Raw genomic sequence first — 18,176 nt, forward strand, 5'->3', positions numbered from 1 at the left:
TCTATCTCTATCCGTACAAAAATACCACCACCATATACACAGAGCTCTACATAAAAACATGTAAAAAAAACAAAATGATTGTATAGGGTATAGTGTCATTGAATTGAAGAGTTGTCGAAACGTTAAGTGTTATTACAGAATACAAGGGTTGTATTCTATTGTTACAAATGTTTTAGAGGAATATGCTTTGTTTATTTGTTTTAGTTGTGGGTTGTGCACTCTGTCGATATGTTCGTTTGTTGTTGAATCAAAAGCTTATTGTCCAGTTATTTTTATTTATTAAAAACTAAGCCGTCTAGGTAAACCAGGTAAGCTACGATACAGTTTTGGGTCATATTTTTAAGTTCAAGAACATGATCCAAAATAACTACAAGCTACTAAAATAAGCTGTCAAATTCTTAATTTCTTTAATTAAAATTCGACTATATGAGTGTTTTGGTAAATGTCATTTTTAGCTAGTGAAATTTTTAGTTTTACAGCGGTAAAATTAGATTTTCTGCCTTCTGAATAGCTACCACTAACTAGTTAACTGCATCAGCTGTCATCGCGCCCGACCTCAAACCTGCGAACCTCGACACAGCGCAACACCCCATATCGTATTTCGTACAAATTCGCAACAAATTGCGATATCAAAAATAATATATATCCGGAACGCAGCGGGTGGGGGTAGGTCGGGGTTAGTTCCGTGTTTACAAATAAACACCCGGCGGTTCCCTGCGGGTCCCGATGGCCCGCTGCGGCCCGCGCTGGGCCACAATGGCGGCGCGGGGACGCGGGCCACAATGCAACTGCGGGGCGCCAGCTCGGGTGTTTGTGGTGGAAGCTGTTCTCACGTGAACGGTCGCGAGCGAGTCGACGCGGTGACTGGAGAGTTACTCTATGCTAAAAACGAGTGCTGTCGTGCAATCGGCACGTTTAATACAAGGAGATAGAGTCGTGGCTCGCGCGAAACTTAGGGTTTCGTCGTATAGAATGACCTTCTTTTGCTGACTGAGTGTTGTTTCAAGATCGCCTTTTTAGTATACGCTAAAGTTGCCGGTATGTTTTGTCGGGACTTGTCGGTGTTTAGTTTTTATTTTAATATATTATTTATAAAAAACTGAATTAACTATTTTCATCTTTTATTTTAGTACTTAGGTATTTAATGTTTCGTTTATAAGTCGGTCTTTATTTAAGTCTTTACTATTGGTATTTGTATTATTACAGGACGTGAACCAAGAATGATCTAGTATGCTGCAATAATACTTGTACAAGTGGTACAGTTAGTCAAACGGCGAGGCTCAGTCAGTTTTTGTACCACTCAGTATACGTGCTTGTCTCAAAGCTTTCAAAAGGCATCACATATCTAACACCTAGGAATAACTGTTATCGTTTCTCACGCTTCTGAGGGCGCCTCTAATCTACATTCGATTCGAAATTCAAGCCCGATAATAACGGGGAAAAGACATTATCTTTAACTGTCCGAAAATTATCATATTCTGTCAGGAGATCTGAGTTCTTGTGCCTATAGGAAGCGAAGTACCCGATCGGCCATTCTGATTCCCGTCCTCTAGCTGTCGATTACATATGGGTAAATGTATCTGTTTCTGTTATAGATCAAACGACTTACTAAATTAACATAAGTTATTTTGTTTTTAAACGATACTTAGGATTCTGGTCAATGATATCCATTCTTTAAATGATATGAAATTATAAAGTACTTATACCTATGTGCAGAACAATGTACTTACATTGTACAGTGATAACCATAATTTTTAAATTTGACTAGTTACCTTGTTTTTTTGTATAATTAGTGGAAAACCACCACCCATATCCAAAACTAAGTGACACCCCTACTGCACATACTTTCATTATATTTTTGTAAGATAAGTACTTCCAAATTTAACAAAGAGTAATGAAGTATAGTGTACAAAGACCTACATTTCAAATGCAAACCTATGATGACTTGATGAGTAAAGACTAACCTGATATTAAAAATACACTGAAGGCAATCGTGCGGAACTTGGCTAAGTACTAACTTCATTACACTGTTTTCTGATCATTTCAATTACTGACATGGTGTATGTTAACTTAATTTTCCACGCCATTTGTCGATACAACAATAAAACTGACACGCGACGAATAAAAAAAACATATTGATATAAACTCTACCTACAATATTATACCGCGTAGCCTACTGTGAAAGTAAAAGAATGCGTCGCTCATTAAACCATCATAGAGATTGGGATTCTACTCCCACTATGACACCAACTTTATTATTTTGGCGTCTATTTCAATATTTTATCGGCTAGATGTAAATTGAAACATTAATAATAAAACATATTTCTAGTTTATTATTATAAATTTGTTTAACATGTTTACATTAAATACTGTTCTGTGTTGTTTAATTTTACGGCAGTAATTTGTGAAAATTATTACCGCATTTTCGTATTTGGGCACAGCTTGTGGGCGATAGTCGGTGGGCGCGATAGTCATCGGGCTACGTGTCGCTGTAGCGTTGCGCAGAAATATGTGTGTAACTACCGAAAGATATACATCTTGTAAAACACTTTATTTTAATTTATGAAGCTTACAAAAAAGAAAAACACGCTTAATTATTTATATCCACCCTTTAAATCATATGTTTTCGTTAGAGATGTATTTTTCTCAGGAGCACATTCTTACTACAATGTTTCTCTCGCTCGCATGGGAGTGGATAGAAAGAGAAAGACTGATTGCGTTTCAAATTTAGTTCTGAGTGGCGCTGCGGTCGATTTGCAGCCTACACCGTAACGCCACAAGAGTTCAAGCTCAAGTATTCAACGTTAATTAATGCGATACAGCTAGCTATGCCGACTCAAACTTGCAGTTACTCCACAGTTACACTAAAACGAATATGCAGGGTGAAATTTTGTCCCTGAACTTCCCGAAAGCAGGACAATCCGACAAATCAACATACAAAATAAGCTTCAGTATTAAATATAAGTATGGAACAGATGTATTTTTATATATATAAAGCTGGATTACCACTCACTCACTGACTGACATGATTGTTCTCCCAGAAGGAGCCATTTTTTGATATAAATTTTTTTAATAAAATTCCATTTATACTTAGTATACATAAACATAACATGAAAACTCTCACACATAAACACTACTAGAGTGTTTATGTGTGCTGACATACATACTATTATAACATTAACCATAGTGGTCCGTATCCAGACTAAAGATAACCCAGCTAGACTAACAAATAAATAAATGTAAAGCTTTTCCAGCCACTACCTTCTACATGTCTGACCAGAGCTGAGATTCTCTGTTTGCAACGTTTGTGGGATTGTCGTATTCGACGAACTGAAGATAATCTGAAGATGTAGAGACGACTTCAGCCGCCGCTCTGTCAATCTTTCTGGGACACTAGGAACCGATTTATCTTTTACTCCCGGTGTATTTACAGCTTTATTTTTATTGCGGGCTCGTGAGAGTTGTTACTTTTCTTAGGTGCCTACCGACTTCAAACTAAGTAAGTATATATATATTTTTTATAAAGTAACGTTGAATCCCTTATACTTACGTATTTAGTACTTACAGACACCGTTATGTAAGAATTAAAAATATATAATATACTAAGTTATACAATAATGACTCTGAAATAGCAAAAAAAACAACTGTTGTTTTATGGTCGCATAATTAAAGTTGCTCAGTGTGGCGGCCTCCCTGGCAATAGTTCGTATACCTACCTAATAGGTCCTAGCCTTAATTCTAAAACTGTCTCTCATTTACTGTAATAACAATAACATACTTATAATAACCAGTAGATTTTCCAACGGGAATGACAATAATACACTACGCTACGTATAAGTATAACTCATTTTCGAAAAGTTAGGTAATTTTCCTTCTCACCTCCCTGGAATATTATAAAACTCCCGAGCACAAAAGAACAGCACAATGAAGAGCAAGTCTAGATCGGCCTGTGAGCTAAACGTCACACAACTGAACATTTTGGATTTTCAAGCAGAAATGCGTTTGCCCAGCTGCAGCGAACAATGCGCTGTGGCAAATATGTACAAACGTATATCATAAAGTATTGTCAGCTTATTATTTTATTGTGTCCTAGCCGAGCTACGAAGACACACGATTTGGTATTTGCTGACTGAAAATTAAATGTAATAAGTAAGTTTAGTTTTTGAGGAAATTCGAGGTAGTGCGATGCATTTGACTGTGTGATTTTTTTATTAATTACACATAATCAATTTTGTTTTTCTCCTATACTTATGAATGTTAATTGGCTAATAAAACTACAAAGACATATCATAACTGATACTTAATTATAAAGGAAATCTGCCAAAACAGAAAAGTAGGCAGCACACCTAAGAACACATTTAAGTACTCACACTCAGGCATACTTAATTGTTACTATATTAAAACGACAGCTGTTTAAAAATACTTGAAAAATTTAGATCGTTTACTTTATTCATACAAGAATTGAATGACCTACGACTCAAATCTGACTGCTTCACAATCCACAGTGGAATCACAACGTCTTTCAATTTCTTTTTAACAAAATTTTAAACATAAGATTTGTTTTGTTAGAGCCCTATACCGCCTACCTATTTATATAACTTACATAATAATGTAGAAACCTTAGCGCAATCGGTTTGGTGCCTGCCTGTACAAGCGATGTAAAAAAAAACTGTGGTAGGCGAACATTGAGAGGCTAAAACAATGTGACTGCAAGATTGTCGCTCTCAAAATGATAACATCAAACGGTTATGAATGAAATTCTTTAAGTAACTCACAGAGTTTACTAAATATAGTGAACTTCTTTTTTCGAGTTATTTTTATATATTTTTTTCTTTATTGCACATGTAAGTTATTACAAAAATAAACTGGACTTTAATGTTCCGAAAAATAATTACAACTGTGATTATTATTTTTGACAATAGGATGGTTTCTAGAATAATAATATGGAGAAGTCCACCATATATCAGTAGTTATGAAACACACCTGAACATTTTACTCTCACCAAAGAGAGATCCGTAGCAAGATAAAAAAAAACTAAGTGTAATGAAGCCCTTAAGTATTTTTAACCGACTTCAAAAAAAGGAGGAGGTTCTCAATTCGTCGGGATCTTTTTTTTTTTTTTTATATATTTTTTTATGTATGTTCACCGATTACTCCGCCGTTTATGGACCGATTTTGAAAATTCTTTTTTTGTTGTATTGGGTTGAGCTTCCAGGTGGTCCCATTTTTTTTTCAGAATTTTATCTCTCCCCCAAGGGTGGGTAAAGGGGTAAAAACAGGGTATGAATTTCCATTTTGGGCACATATTAACCGATTCTAATGAAATTAAGAACGTAAATATAGTTCTTATAACAAAAAAATATGATGGTGACCTTGAGCTGATCTGATGATGGAAACGGAAGGCAGTCAGGGGAACTCCTCAACGGTATATAGCAACTATACTTCGTGTTTAGGCTTGAATCAGTCGTATTGATTAGTAGGACTTTTTGGTATCATTTGCACCTTACTTTTAATTGAAAATTATTTGCAAATAAACTAAAAACTATAAAATAAAATAATAATTAAAAAAATTAAAAAACCGACTTCAAAAAACCACTAAAATGTAAGAAATAATTTAAGGTTTACACAAATTCTACTCGTATGTGACAGTACAAATATACCTAAGCAGGAACTGTTCTTTTTTGAAGTTGGTGCCATATTTCTTTAGATTACTTTGTCACCGCACCAACATCAAAAAAGAACAGTTCCTGCTTAGGTATATTTGTACTGTCACATACGAGTAGAATTTGTGTAAACCTTAAATTATTTCTTACATTTTAGTGGTTTTTTGAAGTCGGTTTTTTATAATGTTTTCATTCAAAATATTGTATAATGTTTTGTGTTATCTCCATCTCTGATGATTATACAGTATAAATATTCTATTCGAGGTTTTTTACATTATATTATGTAGATTTTTAAAGGCTGATACACTGATGGCAATGAACGTTTAGTCGTCAGCTTATTTATGGGAATGTTCTTTGTTTTTAAACGACTTATTATCAACACTGTTTAATAAACCACGTGAGGCTACAGGCAACATTATAGTCTATCCTCCATGTTTTGTCACTTTTTAGCTTCTTCCAACTTATAAAGTTGTTAGAGCTTATCTTATAAGCCTCTTACATTCAAAAAATATTTTGTTCGTTCGTGTAAAACTTGCTTAAGTGTTCGCGTGTTTAATTTCTCAAATGTTCTGTGTGTTGCTGTGTGTCAGTTTGATTATGAAAGGAAAGGAATAAAATAAATAAATAAAAATAAAATAATTTTATTTCAGACTTATTAAATTAATTACAATCAATAGTCCATATGGTGGTTAGTAAACATGATATTATAATGAAATGGTACTAAATAATGAATGAATGGTAATAAAGACTGTACCATCATCGAATTACTTGACTAGAATATGGATAAAAATTGCACTTGAGCTATAGCACGGTAGGCACAGCCACAGGGCAGGCCCGTCAACAAGTCAGCACAATGGGGCTAGAACCGACATAGCATAATCAATTTAGTCTTGTCATAAATGGCATAAGTAAGTGTAAGTTCATACGTCCATGCGGCTACTGAATCGCGTGATCGTGACAGCACCGCCGAGGCAGCAGCGCGTAGCTTGACGAATTAAGCCGAACGAAGACGGGGGAATCACGCGATTAACATTATACCACTTCTTGCAAATTTAATAAATGATTCGCTGTTATTTTTCTAATTAAAATTCGTTAAATATATCAGCCGCTAATGTTGGGGCTAAAATAAAAATCTAAACTTTACCAAAAGAGTAAGTTCATCCGTTTTTCACGAGCATAACCTACCTACTTACTTCAAACTTTATAGTATGATGTTTGATATACTTAATTAGCATAACTGGTTTAGATGTAGTCAAATGTATCATACAAATAGTTTTGATAGAGCGGCCTCAATTTGGTGAACCACAAAACCCTGAGGTCAAAATTTTCCCGCGGCTATAAAGATATATTACGCATACAAATATAAAAATACATATCCAACTGTCTTTATAACATGAGAATAAACTTAGAAGGTAGAGTGGAACCTGCGGTCAGCGCCAGTTTCCTTTACGAAAGAACTGTTGATTTATGTTTCGTAATAAAATTTAAATAGCGCTACTTTTTTTACTACCACTCTTGCTTATCACTAAAAGGCGAGCCTTTGGTCAACGTGCTACTTGCTGGCAATGAAAGGTCAATGAAATTAATAGGCAAATATTAATGTTATTGTTAAACTTTACCTTATTTTATTACTTTGAAATACCCTTAGTATTTTTATTATCATAGTAACTTTTTTACAAGTCTTAAATCCAAAATAAGTATGAATAAGTAAAAAAATTGCACCTACAGAAACAGGCCAGGCGGGCTTGCGACAAAAAAGGCAATAACTTGTCCTCACCATAATTTATTGACACCATAATACTTTTCCTACCGATCGCATCAACGTTTTTTTTAAATCTATTTATCTTTGCTTATCATCAAATCGCCACCCATACTCATCAGGAATGAAGACATCCGAAAAATGTCCGGTGGCCGGCTAAATACTTGCGACCTTATCTCTTTGATATAGGGATTAAAATTAGTGTAGTGGTTTCTAAGTGCAGCGAGTAAACGAAAATAACAAATGTAGTGAGTCGTAAAAAGCTTTAAGTTAGATGAGCCATAGAGATCTGTACGTGTTTTAGGTACTGGCTGTTATCTTTGACTGTTGCGCCCAACGTACCATCTGATAAGGGTTTTCACTCGGCGCACCGAGAGCTTGGGCCCATCTGGTCGGTGTGGGCGGAAGTCCGAGGACGCTGGGTCCACTCAGCTGAGTAATACTAGAACATTTCTTTTATAAAATGTACTTTATTATGAAATATGACTTCATTTGTTTAACAATAATGCTGATGTATTTAGTGTGGGTTTCACAACAGCTGACGAACGGTAAGTTAGGCAGAAACAGAAGTTATTCAGTGCAACAAGGAGCACTGTGATTGGCTCCAGTTTAGTCCCGCTCAGTCTTAAGTTCATGCTTTTGATTTCTACCCTAAAACACAGTATAAAGATAGATATGTCCAAAGGCAGGGTGCAGTGCGTCGCGCTCCAGTCGAGATCAGATAGCGAGGTGGCTGGCTGGGCGCTTGACGAATACATCTAACGGGCCTGCGACCGTCCCGGCTGCCATCAGCCTCCCGCGCCGCGCATCTCAGGCACATCCTGCACCGAGACTTTACTTCTGTGCCCGGATATTTACTGTTAACTTTTTCATTTAACAAATAAATACTTAGGTACTTACATGTTTGTTCTGTTATTTTTATCATAGTAACATTGAAGATGAAATACGACTCTACTTTGTAGTTAAGTAAAGAGCCATCAGTCTATCACCCAGCAGCAGGAAAAATAGAATAACCTTTCACAGGAAAACCATGTAAGGCAGTATATGGAATAAAGGTAGAAAAGTCTTGTTCCCATAGTATAAATTGCACACGAGGTCGAGTCGAAAAGATGTGCTTTCGAGAATTGCTTATAAAATTTACCATTCCGTATCGAGAAAATAGTTTTGGTAGGATGGTAGAATTATTCAATCGTTGTAACTAGGTATCTAAGTGTAATAATCATGCATAAATTACTCTACATTCATCTTTGTTTACGTAATACAATCGTGGTAATTAACATACATATTATCCATTTCAAGATACTATTAGATACCTACTAGCAAAGCAAGCTAGCAAAGGTCAGATATGAATGGATTTAGTAGACTTTTCACACGTTAAAACATGGCAGTGTCATAATGATAACAAATCTTTTTATTTTCATTTTGATATCTGTAATTTTATACTCCCGAGCTTACTGCTGACAATTAAAATGCAAAGGTGTATAAAGCCACGTGGGTTTGTCTGTCACTTGTTTCGATATTAACATAACCTCACATATTCTTCCACAAGTGTGTGCGTTTCTGTGTGTGTGTGTGCGTGCGTGTGCTTACACAAAAATTGCATTCAGAAAGTTGTAGTTAGGGACGTGGTCGATAGAATCTGGCGGGCACCCTGGCTCAGGTACGCAGTACGCACTCTCATGCAAGCGACCTATGTAGCACTCTATCTAGATCCCATCCGCTTCCTCTACGCGTCTGTGCCATAAAAAGCAAGATTGAGCGGATTAGGTAAATGTAGATTAGATACTTAAGTGTATGTTTTTTGTATTTCGTAACTTTGTCACGGGGTTACGGAAGATATTTCACGGCAGTCAGATGTACATAATATACACATACAGGGTGGAACAAAATAATGGGCGTATGTATATGATAGATTTTTATATCCGTAGAATTCTGGCATACTCGTATCACAAGCCTAACCTAACCTTAGGTTCAACCAATGAATATAGAGTATCATTAGCCATCACATCAAAAAAATATGTATGACCTAAATTACCTAATTCAAACTCTCAACTAGGCCTAAAGTCTTCGTTACAAATAAGTAGGATCAGACGCTAACTGGGCTTGATAAAAGTTGGGAGTTAGCCTTTCAGAAAGATTCTAAACTGATATCCCCTTGAGTTCCCTTAGGTATATCAATGTGAATTTTTAATAACCAGAATAGGTTATGGCTAATCGATATTTAAGATTCATCAACACACGTATTGGCATATTTAAAATAATTTTCAAATACCTCAATCGATTGTGACAGTTCTCGGTTATTAATTATTTAGATCCTACCGCGTATAACATTGCTTAAAATGCTTTGTTTTATTTATTTTTATATTCTCAGCTATTATTCTACTCCTGTAAAATGTATCACAGAATATCACCATGCTTATTATCTAGTAAAAAACTGGTTTTAATATTTAAGTACCTACCTAAAACAGCTTCATACGGACCCCGGTCCATGCAAGTTACTCAAACTTGTTGGCTTTAAAAGAAATGATAGTCGCTAACAGTCAAATCTAGAGACACATTTAATAATTTAATTTCATTATGGCGTAGTTTTATACCCCGCAGGGATCCCTGGGCTTTATGAACAAATTATTTTTATAATCTATAAAATCTGTTTTCTTTCGAAACCAAAATAGTAGCGAAGCGTAATTATTATCGTCATGTTAGTAATAATAAAATACCTGCGTTGACTTTGCTTGTCATATGTTATGTAACCTACGTAATGTGGCTAAGGTGAACTTTAAATGTGTAGGTATAATTGGTAGTGTTTAAACCAATAAGTTGCAACTTGTAAGGTATCACAATTAATCAGTATGTTAATTTACTGGGAAGATAAGTGATTACAATGACGTATTATTGTACTGGGAAATAAAAGCCCTTATAGCAGCGGCACCACCATACATACCATCCTTTTCTATAAAAACATAACGCAGTGAAACCTCAGTAGATATTAAAAAAATACCTAGCTAGTGCATACCTACCTGTTGTAACTATAACAGTTTGTATTCCACGATCTTTTGCTCAATACCGTCATATAATTTACTACATAAATATACTTTTATAACGCTTTTTGCAAAAGTTTATAGTTCCATCATGTTTATGGCACTTACCATCGCTTTTATTTTGTCGAACGCAAGCCTTGGATTAGGTTGGCTATAGGGTTGCCAAAAACGATTAAACCCACCCACTGGTCAATATTACCCATATAATTATTAATTTATTATTATTTATACTATACCTTGGTATGTTATGTTTATATTTAGTACATGTTTATTGTCATGGTTCTATGCGCTTGGGGGAATCTGTAGGTAATTCCTGGAATACTTGAGTACCTACACCTAGGCCCCAATTAAGAAAGTTTCTTAGTATGTTAGTACCTACTTGAATTCCTCTAACTACTCACAAGCCAGTCGAGATATAGAAAGAAAGAAAGAAAGAAAGAAAAAGGCATTTATTTCGTCCAAGACACAAAACATATGTGTTTGAAATAATATAAATGCAGTTTCAAATAATTAATAAAATTCGTAACATAATCCGCCGATGCTGCGAACAAGACATAAAATGTCACATCGCTACTTAAGATATCTCAAGTCTGAAGAAAATATTTAAATAACTATAGATACAAGTACCTATCTGCGGTATCTTTTATTACCTTCCTGATTCAGATGGTCATATAAATAAATATTTTTCGTGTCGGGATTTAAGAGACGATATTCAATATCATCTGTTTGGACTACTGTTTTAATGTCCGACAATCTCTAAGGCCTAAGCTAAAGGGTCCGTATTTCTTTTTCGTATAGAAACGCCGCGCCGCATCAGGCTCAATGTTATACCGCAGATTAAATATTAGTGAATAAGTTGACGTGTGGCTTTATAATATTTTTATTATTATGCCATTTATTAAAAGACATTTCACTTGCGAGCAAAGAAAAAGTTCCGCACACAAAATGCCGACACCAGACAACCCCGATTTTTTTATAAGTAGGTACCTATATAGGTACGGATACTACGGATGCAATAGTTTCGCATACTTAAACCAAATATGGCCTACCTTTCTGAAATGTAAGCTGAGAGATGATATAAGTAGGAATAAGTATAAACATTTATAATTATTTCTTACTCATGTATTTTACACCCGCTAACGTCTTAGATTTCATTCAATAAAATAATGCGTCATAAAAAATACTGGCATTTGTTTTTGTTAAATTAAATTATAACATTAAACCAATACACGCTGTGAAGTTTAAGTAAAGTCCAGGCTTATTGGAAGAAATAAAATGAAACATTCTGCGAAAATTTAAACACATATTTTCTCATATTTCATTTTTATTTACAATCGAAGAAGACAGCAAAAGAGAAGTGAAGCCAATGTTACAAAATATTAAGCGCTCCATCGATCATTATATTGTCGGTTGTGAACTTTTGCACTGGGATATTTGAAACATAAATTCACAGCTATCTATACCTACAGTTTTCAGTAAGCACTTAAAAAATCTGTTGTAAAGTTATACACAAAAATACAGGCTATACAAGTACACATAAGTATAGGTACTCCACAAGTAGGGAACAAGGCTTAATCTTACCAAACTAGGTAAGTACAGCCAACAGATGTTACCAACGCTAAAAAAACTACTAACCTGAAATAATCATTCTTGCAGAAGATATTGCTATCCCGCGAGTAACACCGCTGCTCGGAGTCCAGAGTCATCTTGCACTCACAGCAGCGCAGGCAGGGCGTGTGCCAGCGTCGCTCCAGAGCCAGGAGGTAGTATCTGTCAGTGATGCGGGTGCCGCAGCCCGCGCAGGCGTCCTCGGCCGGGGGCGCCGGGGACTCGTCCGGGGGCTCCCTCTTGCGGCACGAGGTGCAGTCGCGGGGGCTGTCGGGGGTGCTGGCGTGCGGGACGGGGGACTCGGCCCCTGGTTCGTACGCGCTTGACAGGTACCGCTCGCTTTGTTGCTGCAACAAGGGTGATGGTTAGTTGGGGGCAGAAGGTGACAGACAGATAGTAGGAGAAGATATTGGATGTTGTGTTTTGGTTGGGTCCTCTTCATAGCAGGAAGCAACAAATCCTCATGTGACTTGGTAATCCTTTCAGCCAAGAACCTAGTCCAGGTCTAGTTTCCAAATCTCTGTCCCAATATTATCAAGCTTATGATGTGTGTACTGTATGACTCGGTCTGTCTGCGGGATGGGAAGTTGCTAACAATGAGTACGTTTACCTTAACCAATGATAAAGTAATACAAGAGCAATAAAGAAGCCCACTTACAAAATTTCGACACCAAACTACCTACCCCAATTTTTTTAACATTTAATTTAGAATTCATTAAAATATATTTACGTTCCTATTGTTTGTACTGATGCGCTTCAATATTGCAAACGACGACGCTAGTATTTTCCGTTTAGGAGTAATATGGTGCTATTGTGACTGGAACTTTTTCATCGCTCGTGAGTGTAATATAAAAATAAGCACATAACTAGACTGCTTAGGAATACCTATATTAGGTACCTACTGGGAAAACCATGTAAATAAGACAAGCTCAAATGGGCCGACCACATCCGACGGTACTTGTGAAGTAGTGAGACATTCTTACTATCAAAAATGGTAACATTATTAGGTCAAACTGACATCCTGTTAGTATAGATTATTGTAATTAGTAAATCTATTTAAAAGTACAGTTCGTATCAAACAAACGTTTAATGGGCCAAAAGTTTATTTATATAGAAACTATCGCTTTTAGTGATAAGACCGCCTTTTTGTACCTATGTTTTTATTTTTTTATTTTATATATAAGTAAGCTTTGTAAATTTTGATCTTGAATAGGATCCTATGTACAAATAAAGAATATTCTATCTATCTCTAATTAACTACCACAGTAAGTAACGGTAATTTCAATCTAAGTATATATAAAACTAGGTATCCTGTATTAGGACATCAGGATTCAGCATAGATCATACCTTTATTATATTCATGTCAATATTAGCACAATAATTATAATCTTTGTAATTTATATAATACTAATTGTTCCCGCGAGCTTCGTTTCGCCTTAAAAAGTTTTCCCGTGGATATTCCGGGATAAAAAGGTATATATATAGGTATAAGGCTATATTATTTCTCAGGGTCTAGACCAAATATAATTTAAATCCGTTTAGTAGTTTTGGCGTGAAAGAGTAACAGACAGACACAGTTATTTTCGTATTTATAATATTAGTTAGGATTAGGATTAAATTATAAGTAAGTATATTAATTTCTAATAAGCACCGAATAATATCCGACCACCGAACAGGCTAATGGAACGGTTATGGAGGCGCTGTGAGAAGGCAGTAGTGAAATCTACAACTGTTTCGGGATAATATTTTGAAATTTAGTTTAAATACTTAAATAAAACATTTAATAAAAATGCATAAGTTAAGACTAATTCATGTTATACAGAAATAAACTGTATAGAATTATATTTGGACGCAGAATAAAACTGAGAACTATTTCACTCGGCAGCGCTTATATCACTTGTTTCAATATGAAACGTGTACCTAAGTAGAAGACCTTATTAGTATTGTTTAATTCAAATGTGTTTTATCTAAGTATATCTATATTAAACCGACAGGTTACCTAATTTGCTAAGTAAATGTGAAAAATGTATAAAGTGGTTAAATCGCTTCATCTGTCTAGACCACATGCTGTTTTGTATATTCTTTCACTGTTCGCCAAATTATAAAACACATTTAGGTTAAAGTCAATAAAATTTACATACATATAATGTGAGCGTGTTCTGTCTCAATGCAATAAAAGCCTTGTATCAACTGAAATAATATTTATTGTTGACATCTGAAATAACTATACATACTGGTGACAGTAAAATTTTCAACCATTTTCTCCAAGGTTCTCAATATCAATGCGTTTGTATTTTAGCTACTTATGTAGCTAGTTATTTTCAGAAAAGTAGGTTTATGACCTTGTTGAAAATTATTCGAAGAACTCCGTGAAGATACTCCGTGAATACCGACGGAGATTTAATATCCGAAATATAATACCTTAACTGTATGTTATGTTAACTGTATGCTTAATAATCCGATTATAGATTCAGGATTTGAAGCCTCGATATAATAATCTAGTTCTCTGATCTTTGTTATGTATTGAATACAATGATCATGTACTTCAAGAGATAAATACTTATAATATTTACAATCTGTAAAATCGCGTTACAGTAAATTCAAGTAGGTACCTACATACTAAATTCTGTTATTTACAATTGCCAACCTTTGTTTAAATAGTAAAACACCTAGAACTTCCTACACGCATTTATCGCGTAAGCTATTCTGAAAACAGCCAGCGGCGCTTGGTCTACTGAAACTCATTTAAACTTTTCCTGTAAGTAAATTATTTGTCTAAGTTGAATTTCTAGCTGTTGAATTACATTATAATTATTTTTTATTCTGTAAAAGACTTATAGGTAACCATCTTATCCCATTTTAGAAAGAAGATAATTCTCCTTTCTTTGTAATCCAATACGAGTAAGTACCTAATTAAGATAATTTACTAGGAAACTTTATCCTAATAATATATGTGTTTTCAAACTAATTACAGTATACCTATGAAGCTGTAATCTGAAATGGCTGTCGATTGGTTGTCATATGTACTGAAAAACTTCTGTAATTAATATAACTAACTTACTTAAAGACTATGAAAGACAGATCTGTGGTGGTGCTGCTGTGTAGAGCCTTGGGAGAGTCCAGTCCCATGACTTAATTTTCATATGCAACGGCTTATTGGATTAGTTTAAATGGCACAGAGTGTTTCCATAAGGTTTATAATTATTGCAATCATGTAATAAATAGTTACTATAGTTAGGGACCTACTCAGTAATCCTTATCTTATAGGGTTTAGGGATACCTACCTCAGGTAAGAGGTTAAGTTTGTACTTAATTTATGTCACCTATTGTTAAGCTTAATACATGTCTATATAGGTGAGGTACATAGGTATATATTTACTTCAATCGATATTTACATTTGAGACGTCCACTCCACTCACCCAGTGCATACTCGTTCCTCGGTCTTCGTAAACTCCCATCTGAGGGTAAATGTTTCCGTTCTTTTCTATTTTCGAATACAGTTGGGCCTTTGCCCCACTTCACAGCATGCGTATCACTCACTCGCGTGTTGCTCGCGCGTGCGCGGCGCGGCGCGGACTGCGAGGGACTGCGGGCCCGCAGCGCGCGGTGGGCCGGCCTGGGGGGCTGGTCAGCGCCGCCCACTCGCCCACCTCCCCCCCATGCTCTTACACCAGCTTATTCATCTCTCACAGAATGCTGGACCGACAAAACCGACAAACCACTGCTTCACAAAAACCATTAATGCAACGGCAACGCAACGTGAGCGTGGAACTTTCAGACTTATAAACTTACCCAGTGCATACCCGGTGCTCTGTCTTCAAAGACTCCCATTTGAGAGTGAATGTTTCTGTTTTTGCGTATTGTCGAGTGCTGGCCGTGGGCCCCGGCATGCGTGTCGGTCCCGCGCAGTGTGGCGCGTGCGCGTGGGGACGCGGTCTGCGGGACACTGGGGGCGCCGACCGGGCGGGGGGCGTGGGTCCCGCCTTCCACCACAACCCACAAAAAGCTCCTGCACCTTATTATTCGGCTCTCGGCTGCTACTAGAATGCTGGCTCCACGGCCACGCGACAGTGCCCTGCTATAGCTACGCGCTAGAGTGAGGAAATCAAAACTGCACCGCAACTAAAGCAGTTAGCAGAGTTGATAAAGTTTCGAGACGCAACTTAAGTAAACTTTTAAATATGCACAGTTGTGCGGGATTTTCTTGCAATATAATAATAAAATGTTTCCCAGAATTACAGAGTTTTTTCATCACTTCAGCAAGTGCCTCCTACCTACGCGGCCACATTGCGAATAATAAAAGGAAAACTTTATCTACCGAGTTAGTTGGCAGTTGAGAAATAAAAATGTGAATACAATTTAATGTAAAATGAAGCAAGTTTGTTGAGCAGTAAACGCTGAACACCCACTCTGAAAGGAAACAGAGCCGTATTCAAAACTTACTTTTGGTGTGCGAAAAACCAACATTTTTGATATTTTACTGCAATTTTAAAAAATGAAACATGATGCATTTTTTCTATGAGATTTTAGTTATTTATAGTAAATAGCTGTTCCCGCGCGCTTCGCATCGCCTTAAAGTTTTCCCGTGGGAATACCGGGATAAAAAGTAGCCTATGTTCTTTCCCAGGGTCTAGACCGTATGTATACCAAATTTCATTTAAATCCGTTCAGTAGTTTTGGCGTGAAAGAGTAACAGACAGACAGACAGACAGACAGAAAGACAGACAGACAGACACAGTTACTTTCGCATTTATAATATTAGTAAGGATGTTTTTAATACCAGTTATAATATAGTTACTTATTTATTACTCCATTATAACTATTGATTATACCTAGTTACACATAAGTAAATAATATTTTCCATTTCTGAAGTTTTGTTCCGTTTAGTTTGATTTTGTTTTGCGGCTATGTCTAAAATACAGGATGTTGCAAAAAGGGTATACTAAGCCGAAACCTACATGAGATGAAAAAAAAAACCATAGTAACTTTTTACTATGAAGATTATGGAGAATGATTTTTTTTTAACTCGACTTTTGAAATTCTGATTTAATTTTCGGGCTTATACATACCATGCTGCACATGTAGGTTTCGGCTTAATATACCCTTTTTGCAGCACCCTGTATACTAGTAGGTACCTATTTACCTAAATATATTTTTTATAGGACGTGTACGATGACTATGATGCTCCAGATCTACTAGACAGTCAAGATAGTTCATGAATAATGATACAAATCATACAAATAAGTGACGATGATGGTACGGGGAAGTGTAGTAGCGCTGTTCCCTTACCGTTTGGCCGCTACACGGGTTCTTTGTCGACGTCGATAAACCGGATAAACTCGTTCCACCAATCAGTCACACCCCCGTATTTATGGCGAATAACGATATAGTAACGTTTATCTACTTCGGTAACTAACTCGTGTAGGGGCAGCTGACGCCAAATACTTTAGATCATCACTATATAGGCGAGAATCAATATATTTGCCACTTTGCGAGACATTCATCATACCTATAAATAAGTAGTATGAATCATACATACCATACCCAAATTACTCAGGACAAAAAGGTTCACAAACCTGAATCATAACTTTATATTATAAATGCGAAAGTAACTGTGTCTGTCTGTTACTCTTTCACGCCAAAACTACTGAACGGATTTGAATGAAATTTGGTACAGATATGGCCTAGACCTTGAGAAAAAACATAGGCTACTTTTTATCCCGGAATTATACAGGGTGTTGCAAAATTGGTATACTAAGCCGAAACCTACATGTGCAGCATGTTATATCTAAGCCCGAAACTGAAATCAGAATTTGGAAATTCGCGAAAAAAAAAAAATTTTTTCCATAGTAAAAGTCACGTGACCATCAAAGTTTCTATGGAAAATGAAATTTTTTTTTCGCGAATTTTCAAATTCTGATTTCAGTTTCGGGCTTAGATATAACATGCTGCACATGTAGGTTTCGGCTTAGTATACCCTTTTTGCAACATCCTGTATACCTCGGGATTTTTTTTAAGGCGAAGCGAAGCTCGCGGGAACAGCTAGTTCACTATAAATATGGTGTTCAACTAAAACTTTGCGATGGGTAAAAGATGCGTTTTTTATTG

General features: G+C 36.1%; 1 protein-coding gene across 5 annotated transcripts in view; it reads right to left on the bottom strand.

The window, feature by feature from the left end:
• The window catches only part of LOC105390314 (protein apterous), a 46,514-nt gene extending 30,256 nt beyond the window's left edge, over window positions 1-16,258 (bottom strand). Inside the window, exons 1-2 of one of the 5 annotated variants that reach the window (XM_048632623.1) lie at window positions 15,861-16,258; window positions 12,096-12,415 (exon numbers count right to left, since the gene is read on the bottom strand). In XM_048632623.1, coding sequence (XP_048488580.1) covers window positions 12,096-12,415; window positions 15,861-15,899 — 359 coding nt within the window. In that variant the 5' untranslated portion in view covers window positions 15,900-16,258. Of the gene's footprint in view, window positions 1-12,095; window positions 12,416-15,463; window positions 15,782-15,860 lie in introns of those variants that run through there. The other 4 variants (XM_048632624.1, XM_048632625.1, XM_048632621.1 and 1 more) reach the window with 4 other exon arrangements.
• Between the last annotated feature and the right edge of the window lie 1,918 nt (window positions 16,259-18,176).

This window comes from Plutella xylostella, chromosome Z (genome assembly GCF_932276165.1).
Source record: "Plutella xylostella chromosome Z, ilPluXylo3.1, whole genome shotgun sequence".
NCBI classification, from domain to species: Eukaryota; Metazoa; Arthropoda; class Insecta; order Lepidoptera; family Plutellidae; genus Plutella; species Plutella xylostella.